Source organism: Cololabis saira, chromosome 8 (genome assembly GCF_033807715.1).
Source record: "Cololabis saira isolate AMF1-May2022 chromosome 8, fColSai1.1, whole genome shotgun sequence".
Taxonomy (NCBI): domain Eukaryota; kingdom Metazoa; phylum Chordata; class Actinopteri; order Beloniformes; family Belonidae; genus Cololabis; species Cololabis saira.
Window position 1 is genome coordinate 15,487,410 of NC_084594.1, and position 19,796 is coordinate 15,507,205.

At 39.4% G+C, this 19,796-nt stretch overlaps 1 protein-coding gene across 5 annotated transcripts in view; it reads left to right on the forward strand.

Annotated features, from left to right (window-relative positions):
- pacsin1b (protein kinase C and casein kinase substrate in neurons 1b) overlaps positions 1-16,733 on the forward strand; it is a 38,542-nt gene extending 21,809 nt beyond the window's left edge. For 4 of the 5 annotated variants that reach the window (XM_061726872.1, XM_061726870.1, XM_061726873.1 and 1 more), the window contains exons 2-10: positions 3,611-3,735; positions 8,942-9,098; positions 10,026-10,261; positions 11,191-11,346; positions 12,067-12,242; positions 12,324-12,444; positions 13,374-13,492; positions 13,736-13,932; positions 15,106-16,733. In XM_061726872.1, coding sequence (XP_061582856.1) covers positions 3,676-3,735; positions 8,942-9,098; positions 10,026-10,261; positions 11,191-11,346; positions 12,067-12,242; positions 12,324-12,444; positions 13,374-13,492; positions 13,736-13,932; positions 15,106-15,215 — 1,332 coding nt within the window. In that variant the 5' untranslated portion in view covers positions 3,611-3,675 and the 3' untranslated portion in view covers positions 15,216-16,733. Of the gene's footprint in view, positions 1-3,610; positions 3,736-8,941; positions 9,099-10,025; positions 10,262-11,190; positions 11,347-12,066; positions 12,243-12,323; positions 12,445-13,373; positions 13,493-13,735; positions 14,468-15,105 lie in introns of those variants that run through there. The other variant, XM_061726874.1, reaches the window with a different exon arrangement.
- The last annotated feature ends 3,063 nt before the right edge of the window (positions 16,734-19,796 follow it).

Here is a 19,796-nt window from a genome sequence, read left to right on the forward strand (position 1 = left end):
AATAAACACTTGCAGCAGAAATGATGTCAATCAATTAAAGATCACAGAATAGATCACTATCAGATATTCCCATTGTCACAGCATCATTTATTGATATTTCCAGCAGAGCCTTTGTGAAACCTGTTGTCTCTGCAGATGGCATTTTGATGAACTGATAACAGCTTCGGCAAATAAGCCTTCTTGCTGCGTTGATGTTTCATGTTTGACATCCATTTCATTTGCATCTTCCTGTTGCATTCATATCTTGATCCCAGTACTGTTTGTGTCTTTGTGTTGCTTTTCTTTGTGGTCTCTAGCTCTCATCTCACCTGAACATATTCATATCTTGCATCTGTTCTTTTGTAATACAGATTTTTATATTGTATAATCCATCCATTAATTATCAGTACCCTCTTCTCTCTATTAAGGGCTAGGCGTCTCCTGTATCCTAACCCGATTGTTTTTAGGTGAAAGGCCAGGATACACCCTGGACCAGTCGCCACTCCACCACATAACCATATTCTATATAATGTCTGGCATTTACACTTCTCATGACACCATATTGACAGGGACTGCCTCTGCCGAAACCCAAAAATAGGCAAATGGGTGCAGCGACTTATAAAATAAAGTATTGCATAAACACGTTATTGACTTTGCCAGTCAGCCCAGCTTTGGCTTCGGCGCATGGGCATTTGGAGCAATCGTGGTTCGATTACTTTCCCCTGTGACCAATGTGACGTCATTTCAACACTTTTTACTTGTGCCCTGAAAATGGTATCTCTCAAAAAACTATATTATATTTAAAATAAGAAGAATTATGCTCTGTTCTTTATTCACAGCTCAGATGTAAATTTCACTGAAAATGCTAAGTGCTAAGTAGCTAAACTGATGACAACCAGCTATTTACACCATAGCCTGCAGTGCAGCTGTCACTCAATAGTTTGGGTCTTTCTTTCATTTTATCTGATGGCTACATACAAATTCAACCCTGTATAGTTGATATGGATGTGTAATCTTACTGTGGAGACCAACACCATCATCATTTTAACATGAGGGTTGAAAGAAATCGTACCTCTTTTGGAGAGAATCTCAAGAAAAAAACACCACTTTTAATAAATGTTTATATTTAATAAATTACGTCCATGCGAAAACCATATATTCCAAATACACAAACCATATTAAGCAATTTTAATTGCTTTATTTTATTATTACTTGTGTTTTTACACCCACGTTTAGTTATTTTGCATTTAACTAATGTACTATTGTTCTTGGTTTCCAGTGATGTTTTGTAGACAGTGTTTAAACTTTTATTGAGACCATGGCCATACTTAAAAAAAAAAAGGAGAATATCAAAGATATCTTGATAAAAGCAGAGTGTGTCTGTGCGTAGGTTTAATTAAACAAGCATTTTTATAGCATGGAAGGCAGCTAATTAACTCTTTGTGAGACTCAACCAAAATTTGAGTCATCTGACAGCTTAGTCCATTTTAAAATTGCAGTGTGGGCCGTGAGCTGAATCAGAACTGATGGAGGTGGGTGTGAGGCTGCAGCAGTACCAGGATAATGGTAAACCTATTAGTCTGCTTGCCTCATTCCTCAATTATTATGCTGAGAGTTTGTTGGAAATTAGAATTCCATCACTATCAGACAGATCTGAAGTCTGTTGCTCTGCAGTAGCACTCATTTCATGTCCTTATTTCTGAAGTTCTGCTCTAATACCACCATTAACACCTATGCCATAGCTGTTCGTTTCTGCAGGAGGTATTCAATTGAAGAATAATAGTAGTTAACTAGAATGGGGGGAAATTACTCCATAATTAGGAGACTGTGTTGCGGTTAAAGCTGCTATTAGCTATAGCTCTGAAAATTGATGGCCAGACAATTAATCCATTGACAAAGTTGTGCTAAATAAGAGGGAGACTGCCTGAAGCCCTTTCGTTATAATGGTGGTATAATGGTGAAATTAAAAATCAGTATGTGGAAATGAAAACCCCAAGATTAAGTAGTTTGAATAACCAACTTATCAGCAATACGTTTGCGTTATTCTTTTTTTATGATGTCCTGTATAAATCTGATGTTAAATACGTGAGAAGGGATTTTGCTCCCCTAATTATTTGGCATTTATGCACAGCTCACTTAAAGGTAGGGTAAGCAATTCTACATGATTTCTAACTCTATGGTTTCTATATCCTTACCATCTGCCCTCTTACGTACAGGGAGTCGTACTTCATACACAGCTCTGGCTTTGTAACAGCTGGTGCAGCCTGCTCCCTAAACCATAACAAACATTGATCTAGTTCAATCTCCCGATGCGGTGTGTTTTTGTGAGGAGCACCGGTGGGAGAGGGACATTTTCCATGTTCTGTTGATGTTATGTTCAAAGACCAACAGACTTAATGTTATCCAGAAATCGCTTACCCTAGCTTTAAGGTTGAAGTGTGGACTTTGATGTGGCCATCGCAGCACCTTGAGTCTTTTCTTTCTTTTAGTTATAATTTATCTTTTTGCTCGCTGTCATTGTTCTGCTTCACGACCAAAATTTGACTAAGCTTTAAGTCCTGCGCCTTCAAACAATCATAAATCATCAAGGCAACTACAAACGCATGGAGTGCTGCTGGGTGTAAAAAAGAGTATACTTCAGGTGCTCTTCGGCATGGGGATCCAAAAGATACAAAAACAAGAAAAAGCCGAGGCACTCAAGAAGTTAGAAAAATTAAAAGGCCTTTATTAAATCATGGCTTAGAAAAAGTTAAAATGCCTAGAAAAAGTTAAAATGCCAACATGTTTCGGCCATGTAGGCCTTCCTCAAGGCAGATAGCAAATACAACTATTCTTGTTTGTGAATCATAAATCATCATCCTCCACCTCAGTGCAGAACATTTAGTATGAATTGTCTGTAGTGACATGCTGTGTTCTCACCAAAGATGACCTTGGCCAAAAAGACTCAACTTCAGTCCTGTTTTACCAAAGGACATTGTTCAGACACAACTTTGCAAACTCAACCTTGCTGCCAAGTTCTTTCTAAAGAGGAGAAACGTTTTTTCCTTCAACCCTTCCAAACAAGTCACATTAGTCTTTTTTTAAACTTGTGAATGGTCTTTCTCACTGTAGTATCATGGATACTTCATATTGTTTGGAAATTGCCTCATAAAACATTTTAGGTTGATTGGCAGCATTAGTTGCTTCTGTAAGATGATGTCATCTTGCATCAGACCAGCAAACTAGCATAACTTCGACCTTTATAGAGGTAGAGTTAGAGGTAGATCTTTACATTTCTGAAAAATCTTGTCCCAAGATGTTTTTAACAAATGTTTGGATACAAAAGTAAGTCTTTCATTGAGGAGCATCCTTAAAACATCTTAAATTTTACAGTAATAAAGTAGTAGAAGGTGTTCCACTTGCATTGTAATCTATTATGGTTCTACTTCTCTTTGTTTTGTATGAAACAAAGTGAATATTATTAGGTTTGACAGGTGAAAACTACAGTATGTGCATCTACATTTTTTGGATGTTCTAATCGGATTTATAAGGACAAAGGGTGTTTAGATCTGAGTTTTAATGTCTCGTGTATCCTGCTCTTCATGAAGCTGACAGTCAGCATGTTTACATTTATTTTTTTCTTCTCTTTCAGTGCTTAAGGAGCATCACTCTGCTGCAGACCCCACAGCCTGAAGCCACCCTGCCAAATCTGAGATCATGTCTGGAACCTTTGACGAGCCCGCCAGTCATGATGAGAGCACAGACAGCTTTTGGGAGGTAAGGTAGCGGGGAACCGCTTTTGACTGATTAAACCCAACTGGGAAGTGACACTGCCTTGTGATGAACTCGCTGTAAACCTAGCTCATTTGGGAGGCGAGAAGAGGAAAGATGTGTGGCCTCATTTTTCAGCTGTGTGCAGGCACACATCAGCACATAAATCAGCGATGCATTCAACAGTATGCATAGCATCAGATTTATCAACAGGGCCGGCTCACTGGTCTCTGGACAGTCCACACTCACGCCTCAGATAATGACACATTATTTATCACCAAAGTGATAAACTGCTCCATCTTGGTGCTATTAGTTGCAAGTGACTTGAGTAAGCATGATAATTCTTGTCTTTGGCAAATGTTAAAAAATAAATAATTCAGATAGGTGCAAGATTTGAAAACTGATGACACTGCAGTGGGAACTGACTTGTGTGTCACAGCTAGGCCTATATGTAGGAACCAGATTAGGGCTGGGCGATATATCGAGATTTTAATATATATCGATATATTTTCAAATGCGATAATGTACGAGACAATATCGTTGATATCGAGAATTTTTTTTTTTTTCTTTAATGATTTTGATATAGCTTATTTTGTGACAAACTGACTTGAATGTTTTATTTGAGATTTGCACAAATGTTTTGTTATTTGCACAACTGTCAACCTCAGTGGAAAAGTCTGCCTGTTACCGTCTACATTGTATTAATTGCACAGTGTATTTTAATTTAATTGTTATGCAGGAAAGGGATATTTGTTTTCTTTTATTCAAGAAGCATTTTTATTCTATATATGCAGGCAGTTTATTTTTATTTCATTTGTTTTATACATTTTGATATTGTGCAGACCTCTGTTAATAAATGTACCTGTGTGACATTTGGCACACAGGTACATTGGCATTTGTATTAAAACTGACTGTTTTTTTAAGGGTTTGCCTCAGAAAAAATGAAGCTAACAGAGATGCTATGCTATAATGCTTTGGGGGAAACCCCAATTATGGCACAGAAAAAATATCGATATATATCGAGTATCGCCATTCAGCTAGAAAATATTGAGATATGACTTTTGGTCCATATCGCCCAGCCCTAAACCAGATACAGGAGATTAAGCCAGCAGGATTTCCAAAAAACATGATTTATTTAATTAAAGCGTTGCTGAGCTGGATTCAAAACAAAACAAGAGCCTTAACGTAACAAAACAACAACAAAAAAAACTTGATGGGAATGAGTACGGATAAACAACAGGGGGCAAAGGCAAGACAAGACAAGATATACTGTACACAGATGACTCGACGAGACACAGGTGTCAATCAGGGCAGATGGGAACAAGGGAAGTCACGAAAAAACTTAAATACAAGGACATGGGTTTTCAAAATAAGGCAGGAATGTAAATCCAAAACTGTGAACGCACCCAAAAACCATGACAAAACCCAAAACTGTGACACTATCTTTTTGAGCTTTCCTTGTTTTTCGTGTGTATGTGTGTGTGTTATGTTATAGGTGTTCAGGTGACTGTTGCATTTATCACACTGCCTTCAAGATGTCTTAGGGCTTCACAGACAATCCACCTGTGAAATTAAATTGGTGTTTTTCATTCAAACATATGCCAGGATTTATTTTAGGTTTGCCATGCGTTTCTGACTTTTTTGCCACAGTATTTATTTTTGATGATGTACCTGCTAAGCCAGTAATCGATTTTGTAAAGAACTTTACGGACTCATCTTGAAAAGATTGCTCTCAGTGTCATGTTGCAGTAGGAAGTTAGACAGGCACATTTCTTTGCGGTCTTTGCACCTGGAGAGATGAGCATCTCCAAGTTATTTGGAATGTCAGAGGAAACCCTTATCAGAACGTATTGATTGCCAAGCTGTTTCATTCGTGACGGAGTGGAAAAAGCTCTCAGAATGCTCGGAATTGACCAGAAGAATTCATGCAATACTTGCTACACCAAAACTGTTATATGACCATATAATTTATGCAGACCTTTCATCATCGCTGTCCACACCATCTGGCAACTGCCTCTGCCCTTAAGGGACAACACAGGTGACAGTAAGGACACTGTGATGCATTCCTACATCACATTCTAATTCTAGAAAACACATACTATCACTTTCTAGAATATTACCTGTTTAGATGTACCCCAGGTATGGACAGCAAGCTGTGATGATAGCTGCTTGTTACCTGGTTAACTTGTTAAAGGAGACCTATTATGAAAAACACGTTTTCTCTTGCTTTAACATATATAAAGTGGTCTCCCCTCAGCCTGCCAACTCAGAGAAGGAGGAAAGCAACCAAATTCTGCAGTGTCTGTACAGCCGCCCGGATGAGCCGTCCAGTGTGATGTGGCTTCTACAAGCCGTTCAGATTCTGCTCCCGTCGTTACGTAACGACGGGAGCGATTTACATAGGTTGGCCTCCGATGCGTGAAACCATGCCTACAACTAACTCTGGCCGGAACAACAACAACAACTCCGCCGGCCGGAGCTTCTGCCATTTTCTATGAGTCATTCAGGCAGCCAATCAGCACAGTGCCTCATTATCATAGCCTGCCCGCCCACTCAGAATCCTGCATAGATAATGAGGTTAGAGAATGGCAAGATAAAGACATGGCTCAGAGGCTGAATTTCTAATTTATTTAGCAAAAAAAATCAAAAGCTTGTTTTTAAGACATTCAAGGCCAGTTTATAATAGGTATTAGATGCCATAATAGGTCTCCTTTAAGTAAGTTCAAAGGATTCTTTCCTCTTTTTTTGAGGCTAGTCGTGTAAGCAAAAGACTTAAAGACAAAGATATTCTTACTAAATGCTTAGGAGTCTTCATGGGCTGAAAAAGAATTGTGCACAGTCAGGTTTGCAGGCTCTGGCCTGAGAAGAGACAAGATGTGTTTAATCTATGAGACCACATCATGCGTCGATCAGATATTGTTATTCTTGGTATTTATCCAGGACCTTTCCTGTTACCTCAGTCTTAATGTTTAAATTACTAATGCCATATTGTCTCTATGTCACCTTGTTGTGCAGATGTGACCCCCCTGTACAGTATGTGGTAGAAATAAATCTGATTAGATCCAAGTCAAAGTCTTTTTCAGTCTTGTTTAGACACATATATTCCAAGAGTACATTTTTTCTACAACTTGTTAGGCTTCATTGGCTTGTTATTGAAGTTGTTAAATGTATTTAGTCCACAATTTAAGGTGACATTGGAGATTAGTTTTTTTTTAGTTTAGTTTTAGTTTTTAGTTTATTTATTTCGCAATATAAGACAAATATGAACAAAAAATTAAAAACAATGAAATAACATGCAAGGAAAGGAAGAAGCCTGGTGGCTTATATAGAATCCTTTCCATATATGAATAAAAAACTAAACAAAGCTACACAAGGGAGAGTAGAAAAAACACAAGAAAATGTAACTCAGATCAAATAATGAACATTACAAAGATGAAACAATAAGAAAGTTCTTTAAATGTTTTTTGAATATTGGCAAGGATGGTGATGATTTAAGAGATTTATTGAGTGAATTCCACAAGTGGAGGCCTCTGTAAGTGATGAAAGATTGATGTTTCCATGTTCTACAAAACGGTAAATTAAAATCATCTTTGTGCCTTGTGGCATAAGAATGAATATCGGAATTAACACAAAAGAAATTAAATTCTAACATTTTTATGTAAAGTTTTATGTTAAAGACATTGTGCTTCAAAAGTCAACATTTTAAATAATCGTGATTTAAATGTGAACCAAAATAAATGTGATTATGATCTTTTTTTTAATCTAAACAACAGGAAACACATATTTCAACAAGTTAGAAGATGGAAGTTGGGGAAATATCTGGTATTTTACTGATTAATTAATAAGATAATAATAGTTATTGCCAAAAGTGACGTAGCATTTTTCACAGCTGGTCCCATGTTGTTCTTGGTTTTCTCCACAAGATTACATCACCAGCAACCGTTCCTGAGTAATTTGAGCATCAAGAAGTTCCCAGAAACACATTCATTATGTCCGAGAGCTGGTGACAAGTTGCAGCGTGTGAAGCTGAAATAGATTCATTTCAAACACAAGCAAATGGAGCCCTATATGTGTCTTTAGGGGATGTTGTATATAGTAGGTACAACAAGTCCAATTTTATAATCAGTGTCCCCCCAGACGCTGTTGTGTGCTATCCTCATTGTTTCTCATTAGCATGGCAGTTTGTTCAGGAATCAGCTGGAGCAGAGAAGCTGTTTGCTTCCACAACACATTTACTTCATCAGTCAGTCACTGCAGTGCCGTGGAGCTGCTGCAGTGCTGCCTGCTGATCGCTGACTCGGCTGGCTGCTGCTGCTGAAGCAGAGGCCTGGAGTGGAATACAACCAATTTTCCCTCCGCCTGCCTCCATTTAATCCAAATTTAAGGTTTGTTGAAAGTCATTTTTCGTGCAATATCTATCACGCACTCAGCAAAGATGTTTTCCTCTATTTTGCTGTCACAAAGGTGTGAAATGAATGCAGTAAGCTGGGGGGGGTTTCAGCCTCTCTCAGCTCTCTGTCTCCAAGCAAAACTATCAGCTCTCTGGGAGTGTGCTGCTCCTGCATCCGTGGAGAGTTGTAAATTATATGGCAGCACCCCACCCCCTGCTTCCATTGCATAACTCCTCACACAGCAGAAGCAGCAGCAGTCACCTCCCTGCTGTTGCCTCCTGCCTTCTCTGCGCATCAGCCGCAGGCTGTGAGGAGAGTGAAGGCACTCCTCAAGTTTGGAAGCTCCAGTAAATTAATAGGAAGTGTATCGCTATCTTCAACCGCAAAGCACCATATTTTGATGTGTTATTCAAATGTGGGTGATGAGCCATTCCTATTCAAAAAAGCTGTCCTCTTTGCCTCTAGATTATAGTATTTTTTCGTGTTATGCTGCTATAGTAGCCCTGAAGGGATAAATCAAGCTCTGACTTTTCCACATCAACCCTAGTTTTTACGACAAGTTTGATAGTTGTGATATATTCTTTTAAAATTTCCAGTAATTTAACTGGTTTGGTTTGGATGGAAACATCAAATAAGTAAACCTGTTTTTTTTAAAGCAAACACCTCCTCATGATCTTGGCGAGGTACAGCTGCTTCATAATGAACACAAAAAGGTAGCGAGGTCAAAGGAAGACTGATGACCATGCTTCTGTTCACAGATAGACACATAATCTAACGCGTAACAATGAATGTAATGCAGCAGTTCTCTGTTTTTGTTCAAGGTTGGGAACTACAAACGAACGGTGAAGCGGATCGACGACGGTAACCGGCTCTGCAATGATGTGATGAACTGCGTCCAGGAGCGTGCCAAAATCGAAAAAGCCTACGCACAGCAGCTGACCGAGTGGTCCAAGAGATGGAGGCAGCTGGTGGAAAAGGGTAACGGGGTTTTCCACTAATATGATAGGCATATTTGCTCTTTGGTAACATGCAGTGATATGCAAATGTGTCAGGCGCGGAGCCGTGGTTTCATTTACGGTGTGTGGACCCACTGCTTTAGCTGCCGCCACTCCCTGTTTCTACTCACTGAAGACGGTGTTGTTTGTGTGCTTGAGCTGGCTCATTTATTTCATGATGAGTAAAAATTAAATGATAGAGAATGAAACTTTTTCACATACCGTATTTTCCGCACTATAAGGCGCACCTAAAAGCCTTAAATTTTTTCAAAAGCTGACCATGCGCCTTATAATCCGGTGCACCTTATATATGGATCAATATTGAGCAAAGGCTCTGTGTGTATTGTTGAAATGTCTTGCGACATTTGACCGTTTATTGTTAGACAGTTTTTCTCCACAAATTAGGCATACTGGTAAATGCAAATCAATCTGCCCAGGCATCATTGAATGTTCGATTTTCTTCAGATATTTTTCTTTTCTTGCTGGGGTTGAAAGTCGTGACGAATGGATGGCGTTTTGGCGGGAATACCGGCTTTCACGAATGTATGACGTTTATTTTGAGCGCCGAAAAACAATAAAATATATTTATTCTAATATGTCAAGATCACAATAATCTTCCAATTTAGAACTAAAATTTTAAAGAACTAACACAAATAAAATACACTTCAATTAAATACTTTTTAATACTGTTTTTTTTTGTAATTTATTTTCCCAAGCCACTCGGAGCCGCAGTTTAAGGACCCTTGGTCTAATGGATGCATAACGTAACCCCAGCCTCTACTGTAGCGCCTTATAATGCAGTGCGCCTTATATATGGAAAATGTTTTAAAATATGTCATTCATTGAAGGTGCGCCTTATAGTGCGGAAAATACGGTACTTGTATCTGAATATGTTTCTTTCGTCCACCAGGGCCCCAGTACGGCACAGTGGAGCGAGCTTGGGTGGCAGTGATGACGGAGGCAGAAAAGGTGAGCGAGCTTCATCAGGACGTGAGGAACAACCTGGTCAACGAGGACTTTGAAAAGGTGAAGAACTGGCAGAAGGACTCGTACCACAAGCAGATGATGGGAGGATTCAAAGAGGCCAAAGAGGCAGAAGAGGGCTTTAAGAAAGCTCAGAAACCCTGGGCCAAGAAGCTGAAAGAGGTGAGGGATGACATGTTTTTTTCTTTTCTTTCCAGGAAATGTTTTATTTTATGGTTGCAAAAGATATTTGACTAATTAGTCAGGTGATTTTTTTTTCCACTCCCCTTCAGTTCAGTGTGAGGTGGTTGCTATGGCGGTCATCCGCTGCATGCAAATCTGCAGTGCCAAGAAAAACTATTCAAATGTCTCAGAAATAACTGGATTTTTACATTAATGTGTCATACACCGTGATCTGGGTTTCATCTAAGTCACAGTTATTAACATAAAGTGCTTGAAGCAGCGAAAATGGAAATGTACAACTCTTGTTTCTCCCAAAGGTGTGGAGGTTAAGTTGCTTTTATGACTCTGTCGAAGATTTACTCTCGTGCTGTCCTCGGGTCTCTCTCATTTTCTCTTTCATTATTACTCTCTTCAGGCCTCTGATTGCTTCTGTTATGATTGCGATGAACATGATAATGACAAACCCCATCATTTGTGTTGTCGGACTTAATCCCATAAAGTAACACACATGGATGGATGTCGCTCCAGGCAACTGTGAAAACTGTTACTTTTTTGTCAATTGTAAGCTGATAACATGTTAATATCATTTTTTTGGGTCTGTATTAACCAGGTTTTCCTCCCATTCTGTGAATGTACAATATAAATTTACAGTGTTTCATTAATTTACAGTTACTGAATTAATTTTTAATCATTCTTAAACCAACTGAAATAACACATTTTAAATCAAATGGATGCATCGCTGCACATTCTCACCACAGCAACGTTATCTTTTTATAGCCCTGTATTTTTCATAAAAATAAATAGCGATTTCATATTTTTTAGACTGTTTTAGACTGATATTTCCTTACTTTTGAGAATCTGTATTTTTATAGAAAAGCAAAGGGTTAAGATCTCCTGATCAAGTGCCTTTTGTCATCTTTCCTGTGCAGCTCGAAGCTGCCAAGAAGTCGTACTTCATGGCCTGCAAAGAGGAGAAGCTGGCGGTCATGAGGGAGGAAAACAATAAAGGAGATGCCTCTGTGGCAGCTGACCAGCAGAAGAAACTTCACGAGAAAGTGGAGAAGTCCAGGCAGGAGTCACAGAAGGTGAGAATATCAGCGGGCCTGTGGATTAATCAGTATGCATCTGTATGTCTCGGCTTCCTTCAGGGAAGCCAAAGGTAAATCAGCTAGCAGGCTATTTTAATTTAACGAAGAAGCACTTTTTAATATGTGACTAAATGCCTCACCTGCACTCCTCTACAGGACTGTCTCAGAAAATTAGAATATTGTGATAAAGTTCTTTATTTTCTGTAATGCAATTAAAAAAACAAAAATGTCATGCATTCTGGATTCATTACAAATCAACTGAAATATTGCAAGCCTTTTATTATTTTAATATTGGTGATTATGGCTTACAGTTTAAGATTAAGATTCCCAGAATATTCAAATTTTTTGAGATAGGATATTTGAGTTTTCTTAAGCTGTAAGCCATGATCAGCAATATTAAAATAATAAAAGGCTTGCCATATTTCAGTTGATTTGTAATGAATCCAGAATGTATGACATTTTTGTTTTTGTAATTGCATTACAGAAAATTCCAATATTCTAATTTTCTGAGAAAGTCCTGTATGTCTTTTGTCTCCTTCTGCCATTACCTGTAATCCTTATTGGTGCTGGAAAAGACATTTGCTTTGCTTTGCATCTTTTCAAGCCTGATAAAAAAAGTTATACAAAGTTATAATGATGTCATCCTGGACCTTAAACATCAGTTAGTACATTTCATTGTTGGTTTTACTCTTCTGTGCTTGTGTGTGGTTTACAAAGGCAAAGGAGAAGTACGAGAAGGCCCTGGATGAGCTGAGTAAGTGCACCCCTCAGTACAAGGAAAGCATGGAGCAGGTGTTCGACACGTGCCAGCAGTTTGAAGAGAGGAGGCTGAGCTTCCTCAGGGAGGTGCTCTTGGATGTCAAACGTCACCTCAACCTCACAGAGAATCACAGGTTTGACAAGTTTGAAGGCTTTTAATATGATGATATGACTGCCGAACGCTCATTACGCTTATGTTTTTCTGTTGTCTGCAGTTATGCCACGGTATACGAAGATCTTGAACGCACCATCACACTAATCAGCCCGCAAGAGGATCTGAAGTGGTTCAACAGCGCCCATGGCCCCGACATGCACATGAACTGGCCGCAGTTTGAGGTACTAAAACACCATATGAAGTAGGGCTGGGGATCGATTCAAATGTCAAGAATCGATTCGATTCCGATTCTTAAGATTCAGAATCGATTATCAAGATTTGATTCGATCCGATTCGATTCCGATATTGATTTGGGTTAGTGTTATTAAAACTGTTTTTGAGCTGTTGCATGAATTATATGACTGTAGTTATGCAAAATATTACTACTAGTATTATATTGAGATTAAACAGCAAGTATTGGCAGCTAATGATGCTGTAAGGACCAATCAGCTCCCAGAATGCTGATAGAACTGCTTTCAGACAGAAACATTGTGTGGGGCAGAATTACCAAACAGATCCAGAGCAGCAAACAGAGACGGATGAAATTGGTTTTATTTTTTCTCACATTCCGTTTTTATTTGTTCGATTTTCGGTCTATTATGGTTTTTAAGTTTTGAGCATTTGGTTTTTAGCATTTTTTGCAAATGTAACCCCAAGACAGTATATAAAGTAATGAAATATAGACAATTTATGCAATTATAACCTAACACTTTAATGTTTTCATACCTTTAAACATATTTAAAGGCAAAAACATAGCACCAGTTATTCTCGTATCCAACAAAACATTCCTTTTTTGGGGATAAACAAAAAAATAACCAAAAGTTGTAATGTATTGATGAAAAAAAAAAAAACATAAATAACCCCCCCCCCCCCCAAAAAAAAAATAAAATAAAAAATCGATCTTTAGACATATGAATCGATTTTTAGGAATTAATATGAGAATCGATTTAGAATTGGGAAATCGATTTTTTCAACACAGGCCTAATATGAAGATGTCCCGTCATCAGTGGAGAGCACAAAATCTTAACAATATATACTGCCCCGCTATTAAAGCAACATCCTGTCATTTTAAGATATGTTTACTCATTTTGTGTCGTGTTTTTTCTGGCAGGAGTACAACCCAGACCTTACTCACCATATCTCCAAGAAAGAAAAGAAGAAAGGAAGTGATGGAGTCACGTTGACTCATGTCTCAACAACAGACCACGTTCCGGCCGGAGACACGGGGAGGTAAAATCTGATAGTTCTCCCAAACGTTTTTTTATTTCATGACCTGAAGGCAGATTCGTCTGTCAAGTGTCTGCTACATCGCTACAATAGTTATGAATTTATATCTATTTTTAATAGTTAAATGGTATTTATAAAAAGTAATCTAGCATTTGCTGTACAACCAGCCCTTTGACGCCGTGTTACTAAACCAGTAACTTTAAGGGCTTTAAAGGAAATGCTTCAGGTGCTTCACTTTGTGTTCAGTGTGAGCAGCTACGAGAAGAACCAGGGCTTCACGGCTTCCACAGAGTGGTCGGATGAGGACCAGATGGCCCCGAACTCAGGCAACGACACCAACGGAGGGTCCAACCCCTTCGAGGAAGAAGTGAACAAAGGAGTGAGAGTCCGAGCGTTGTATGACTACGACGGTCAAGAGCAGGACGAGCTCACTTTCAGAGCAGGTGAGAGAAGTGTCGACGGTGATTCATCGTGGAATCTGTGACATTTGTCAGCCATCAAATGCTAAGAAGATCCACCTTCTCTTCATACTTAATAATACACGTTTTGATTGTTTTAAGAGCACCGGTAGAATGTATCACAATCCTGGGATGACAGATTAAATGAAGACTGGTTGGAAAATGATTAATCCAGGAATCATTTCATGAATGTATTTCTACAAATTACTCACATTAGAAGTAACAACAGCAATTATAGACGACATATACCACAACTGCAGGTTTTATGCATTTGTTGCCTTCTTTTACTCAAATACAGTGTGAAAATGATGGTATCGGTTAAAGAAACTGTAATTTTATCAGTCAATGATTACAGCAAAATATTCAGTCAGCTGTAACAGTAATCTGAGCAGGCAAGCAGAGAAATTGCCTAAAACTTTGTAAGTAACATGTAAATGATAAGAAACAATTATATCATGCTGTGTTTGTGAATGGATTATTGGAATTAATTTGTCAAAACAATAAAAGTTTGGGAAAATAATTTGATGTGTTTGGATTTGCAACAAAACTATATTTAAACAGTGAGAGACGGTATCAAAGACAGTCAAAGGGGCCTGTGTAAATGCTCAGTATGTAGGTAGAGCGTAATCCTGAACATTCAAGGTTCCTTCATAGCAATGGAGGGATAAAAGTGAGCAATAATCAACACACTTTCCATCTTGGACCCTTGATTTAGCCATGTTGTATAACATTTCTGAAAATTAATGACGATAACATTATCGGAAGTGATTCCTGGTAGCATTTCTAATGACTTCTGACTGCACATGAACTGATGTTTCTTGAATTCCTCGCCAATCAGCAAATCCAGTGACCAGTGATCCATCTGACAATGCCAGTGATGATAGAGGGGAGACAGATCTCGTATCTGCCCCTCTGCATCAGCCCGTATTGGCTGGATGAATCTGATTTCTGTTGATTTCTTTGAGCATTTGAGTAGCAACAGTGTCCACAAGTCTCTACAAACCAAGTGTTTGCATGGCTTAAATAACCAGACAAATGGGAATTATTGCATGCTGAAAGAATCATGAATTATGCTTTGAAATCAGTTTTGATTCATGCCAGATCTGTTTTACACAGTCTCCTCCTGCTGCATGTTTCTGTCTCCGTTTGTCAATAAAGGCGACGAGCTGACGAAGCTGGAGGACGAGGACGAACAGGGCTGGTGTAAAGGTCGCCTCGACAACGGCCAGCTGGGTCTTTACCCGGCCAATTACGTGGAGCTGATCTAAGCACTCCGGCTGAACGCCGTCGCCTCGTACGTACGGGGGAAACCCAGACTGAACCGTCCGGTCATGACTGCACATTGCCAGAGACTTCAAAAGCAAAGCTTCCTCCTCCTGTCAGGCACAGTGAGCTGTCACCATCCTCATCGCGGTGGAGACTGTTCAGGAGCGCATCGCCGTCAGATTATTCGACTGAAGCAAAATATTGTCGTCTCTCCCGTGTGTAGCTGTGTTTGACACGAGTTGTGATACTAACATGCCATACAGTATGTTCTGTCATCAGGATGTGGATATGGTATCGTCAGTTGTGCCTCAGTAGCGAGAATGAGCTATGCATTGTGCATTTCATGTATATATTTTAATCTCTTTTTTTTTATGCAGTCTGGATGCTTGTACAGTTAGTTTTCTCGTTGTGTTATTTCATTTTCTCCAGATGTTTAGCCTCAAAGGAATACTTAGGCATTGTTGGGAAAGTAAACCCGTTCCTCTCGAGGGTTGGAGGAGAGAAAAACTGCTTTTACACCTCAGTGGAAACACGAAGGCACAGCCTGTTTTAGCTCAGACACTCAGTCCGTCTCCTCCAAAGACAAAGACACCTCCAACACTCCCACCAAAGGAGAAGAGGCCTGACTGGTTACACTTAACTTCCACAGCCTCAAATTTTAGTCTCCCAGTGCATCAAATGGAAAGGCGCTTGCAAAAAATAGAAAATATCCAGTATTTTCTGATGGTTTTTTTTTTTGTTTTTTTTTCAATCTTTATAAAGGAAAAAAAAACCAATGTGAATAATATTTAATCTTGATGGAGGAAGTATAACTCCGCCACCTAAAAAGCACTTAAAGTAGGATTTACTTTTTTTGTGCTTCACGCAGGTTTTGCGTCACTTTTTTCATCCACCTCTATGTTTTTCCCGAGTGCTGAACTTCTCTTTTGTTGGACTGACTGATTTTCCAGCTCCATCCCACAGCATGCCACTAAATTAACACTCGGAAAGGAAATGAAAGTCAGTTCGGCATCAGCAAAAACACAGTTGCTCTTTGAAATGGAGATCCATTCTCTACCCAAGGATTTCCTCGATTAACCTCTGCTCTCCCGTGCAGCAGCGTGCCTGTTATATCCATCTACTTCCATCATCTGCTCCCTCTGTACATGTGTTGATAACAGGGATGCTGCGAGCCCCTGGAAATGTAAAACTTGAAGCTGCTTTGTGTGGAGATGCGCTTCATTTCAAAACGTTTTTTTTAATTTATTTGTGGAAGCTGTTAATGAGACTTGTTTACTTTGAGTGAATGACATTGACTCTCAGCTCTTATCTCTGTGATTATGTGCATGTTGATGATCCCACAAACTGTTTACTCAACTCATCCAGCGCATGGCCTTGATTCCCCCCCACCCCTTCATGAAATTATTGGCTGAATATCAATTCAAATGAAACTCCTACACTGTTGTAATGTAATGATAATGAGCCTAATTCACTGTGTACCAAAAATCCAGGCTGTATTAAATTTACTGTTTCTATTTAAATATCTTTGCTTCAGTCAACATGTAAATGGAGCTTTACACAAACAAAGAGTGCATGTAGCAGTCCTGGAGGTGTTACGGGAGAATGGTTCGCGAGCCGCACATGCTGGTGAAGATTCGTCTCTTGTCACCGAAGCAGGCGGGTGTTTCCTTTCTGTACGAGCGGAAAGAGGATCTGGCTTTGAAATATTGATGAGACGTTAGACTTTTCTGCTACAAGATCAAATTGAACTTTTACAGAATCCAGGAGGAGGAAAATGCCTCCTCTTTGTTTATGCCTCTGTGCGCTTCTTTGTGCCTCTATATGGCTTCTTTTATTACTTGACTCAGAGTGGTAAAGGAAATGTGTATATATGGCCTTAACAGCAGCTCTGCAGACACTCGGCGTCACCTTCAGCGTAGTGAACGAGAGCTCTCCTGCTCAGAATCTGACTCTGGCTCCTCCAGATCAGGTTGCACGCAGACCCTCTTCGACTGACTGAAGATCATATAAATGTAAAGGCCTCAGCTTTCTTGACTGTCTTTATGTGTTTGTTGACTTGTATTTAAATCAGAACTGGACTGTTAACACCAACTGTGAAACTCCTGAAAGCCAGGAAAATTATATTTAAAAATGCTCCTTTCCTTTCTGCCGGAGCGACGAGGGAAAACGTTCAGACAGCGAGGTGAACTTTTCTCTGTGCTTTTTCTTTTTCTTTCTCTTTCTTTAGCATAGTGCTGTAATTTCCCAACTGTAGTGCCTGTTCATCTGCATTAAATAAAATATGAAAAGGAAAACAGAAGCGCACAAGAGTCTTGGAAATGTAAAAAAAAAAATCATATATTAAAAGCATATAGTATATAGTAAGATTTAAAAAATAGATCATAAAAACTAATGAGTACTGTTTATTTGAAATGTAAAATATGATGTTTCTTGGTTGCAAAACAGCCACTAGTAATCAGTAAGTAAGAAACACCATCCTGTAAAAATATGAAGTATCTATTATGGTATAATATAATATATTATGGTTATAATATAAATGGTTGTATTTGTGTGCAGCTCTTTAAACATGCAGTTAGTGGAACAAACAGATGAAGAAAGGCTTTTCTACTGCTGCAGTAAGCTAAATTAACTCATCCAGATTGTTTTGTGTTACCTTTAGAAATATGCAAAGCAACAAATAACTCCAAAATGCAGAAAATTAGATATTGCTGTGATTTAATTTGGTCATGTTTTGCCCTCCGTAATATTCTGAAAACCAATCTGAATTCATTAGAAGTACTGTACACCTATTCATATATTTGAAGGCGCACTTTGAAACACAAAGGTCTTCATGGGAAAACCAAAATAATCCAGATATAAGAAAGCATGTTCTTTGGTGCAAAATGTGCCAATGAACCTCAGAACAACAAGAGACCTTGAAAAAGTGCAGGTTGAAAACAGCAAGAGAATATTGTAAAACTATGTTGCGTACGGTCACGACCTGCAAGGCCACACAGTGAACAAGAGCGCCACTGCTACGAAACGACCATCAAAAGGCCAGATTACAGTTTGCAGCTGGAGACGGAGGTGCATCCTGAGGTCGGATGACACTAAAATCCAAATATTTGGTCACAATGATCATCTTTATGTTTGGAAGACAAAGGGAGATGCTTGCAGTCATTACAACATCATCCCAAATGTGTTTGGATGTGGCAAAGTCTGGTGATGGGGCCGCAGCACTGCAGGAGGGACGGATGCACTTGATAAAACAGACAGCATCATGACAAAAGAACATTGTAGATGTACCCAAGCGACACCCAATTACATGAGCTGAAAAGTTTTAGTTTGGGTATGGTTGGGTCTTCCAAATTGACAGAGAACCCAAATAGAAATTAAAGCTACAAGCAGCGATGAACAGGCCCTCGCACCCTTGTGCACGTTCAGGCGTGCTGCAGTGGAAGCGCTTGTATGACTTGCATGTAGATTCTTCAGGCCTGGACATTTAGCAGATGACACCACCCACGACTCTCTATATCAAACCATTCAAAAGTTATGGCAAAAAGTAGGAACTATCAGATATCGACCAATCAGAAGAAGGGGCGGGGCTAATTCATGCCAATGAAGGTCAAGTACTCAAAACCGAGTCCGATGACACCACCCACGACTCTCTATGTCAAACCATTCAAAAGTTATGGCAGAAAGTAGGGACTATCAAATATGGACCAATCAGATGAAGGGGGGGCGCGCTTTTTGGCGTCTAGCGTCGCCACGGTAACACTTTTGACTGAGAAAAGTAATGCGCATCGTCGTAGGATCGAGACGCACATTTTGATGTATAACACACCTGGGTGCACGTTACGGTTCGGGCGAAGAAGTAGCCGAAGAAATGGCATAAATTGCGGCAAAATTACATGATTAATTCAAAATGGCCGACTTCCTGTTTGGTTTCGGCCATGACGCCAAGAGACTTTTCTTTAAGTTGCGACATGATACAGGTGTGTAGCAATTTTCGTGGATGTACGTCAAACCGTATTGTGGGGCTTGAGGCACGAAGTTTTCTAGGGGGCGCTGTTGAGCCATTAGGCCACGTCCATTAATGCATTTTTTGCCAGGCCTGGTTTGAGTGCAAAATTTGGTGACTTTTGGGGCATGTTTAGGGGGGCAAAAAAGGCCCTCATTTTGCCGGACCGCTGTCCTGGAGAAAATTTGATGGCATGTGTGAAAAAATGTTCATAAACTTGACTATACTTCTCCAGTTGTGTCAGGAAAATTGGAACGGATCCATATGAATACAATAGAAAGATACAAAAGAACTTTAGACTGGATAAATAGTTTAAATACCAATTGTATGTAAACTTCCGACCTTAAAGAGGACCTATTATGAAAAACAAGTTTTCTCTTGCTTTAACATACGGTATATACAGTGGTTTCCCCCTCAGCCTCAGAGAAGTAGGAAAGCAACCAAATTCTGCAGTGTCTGTACAGCCGCCCGGATGAGCCGTCCAGTGTGATGTGTCTTCTACGAGCCGTTCAGATTTGCACATTTTCGTTACGTAACCAAAATGCAAACCACGCCCACAACTATAAAACCGTGTAACTGCATG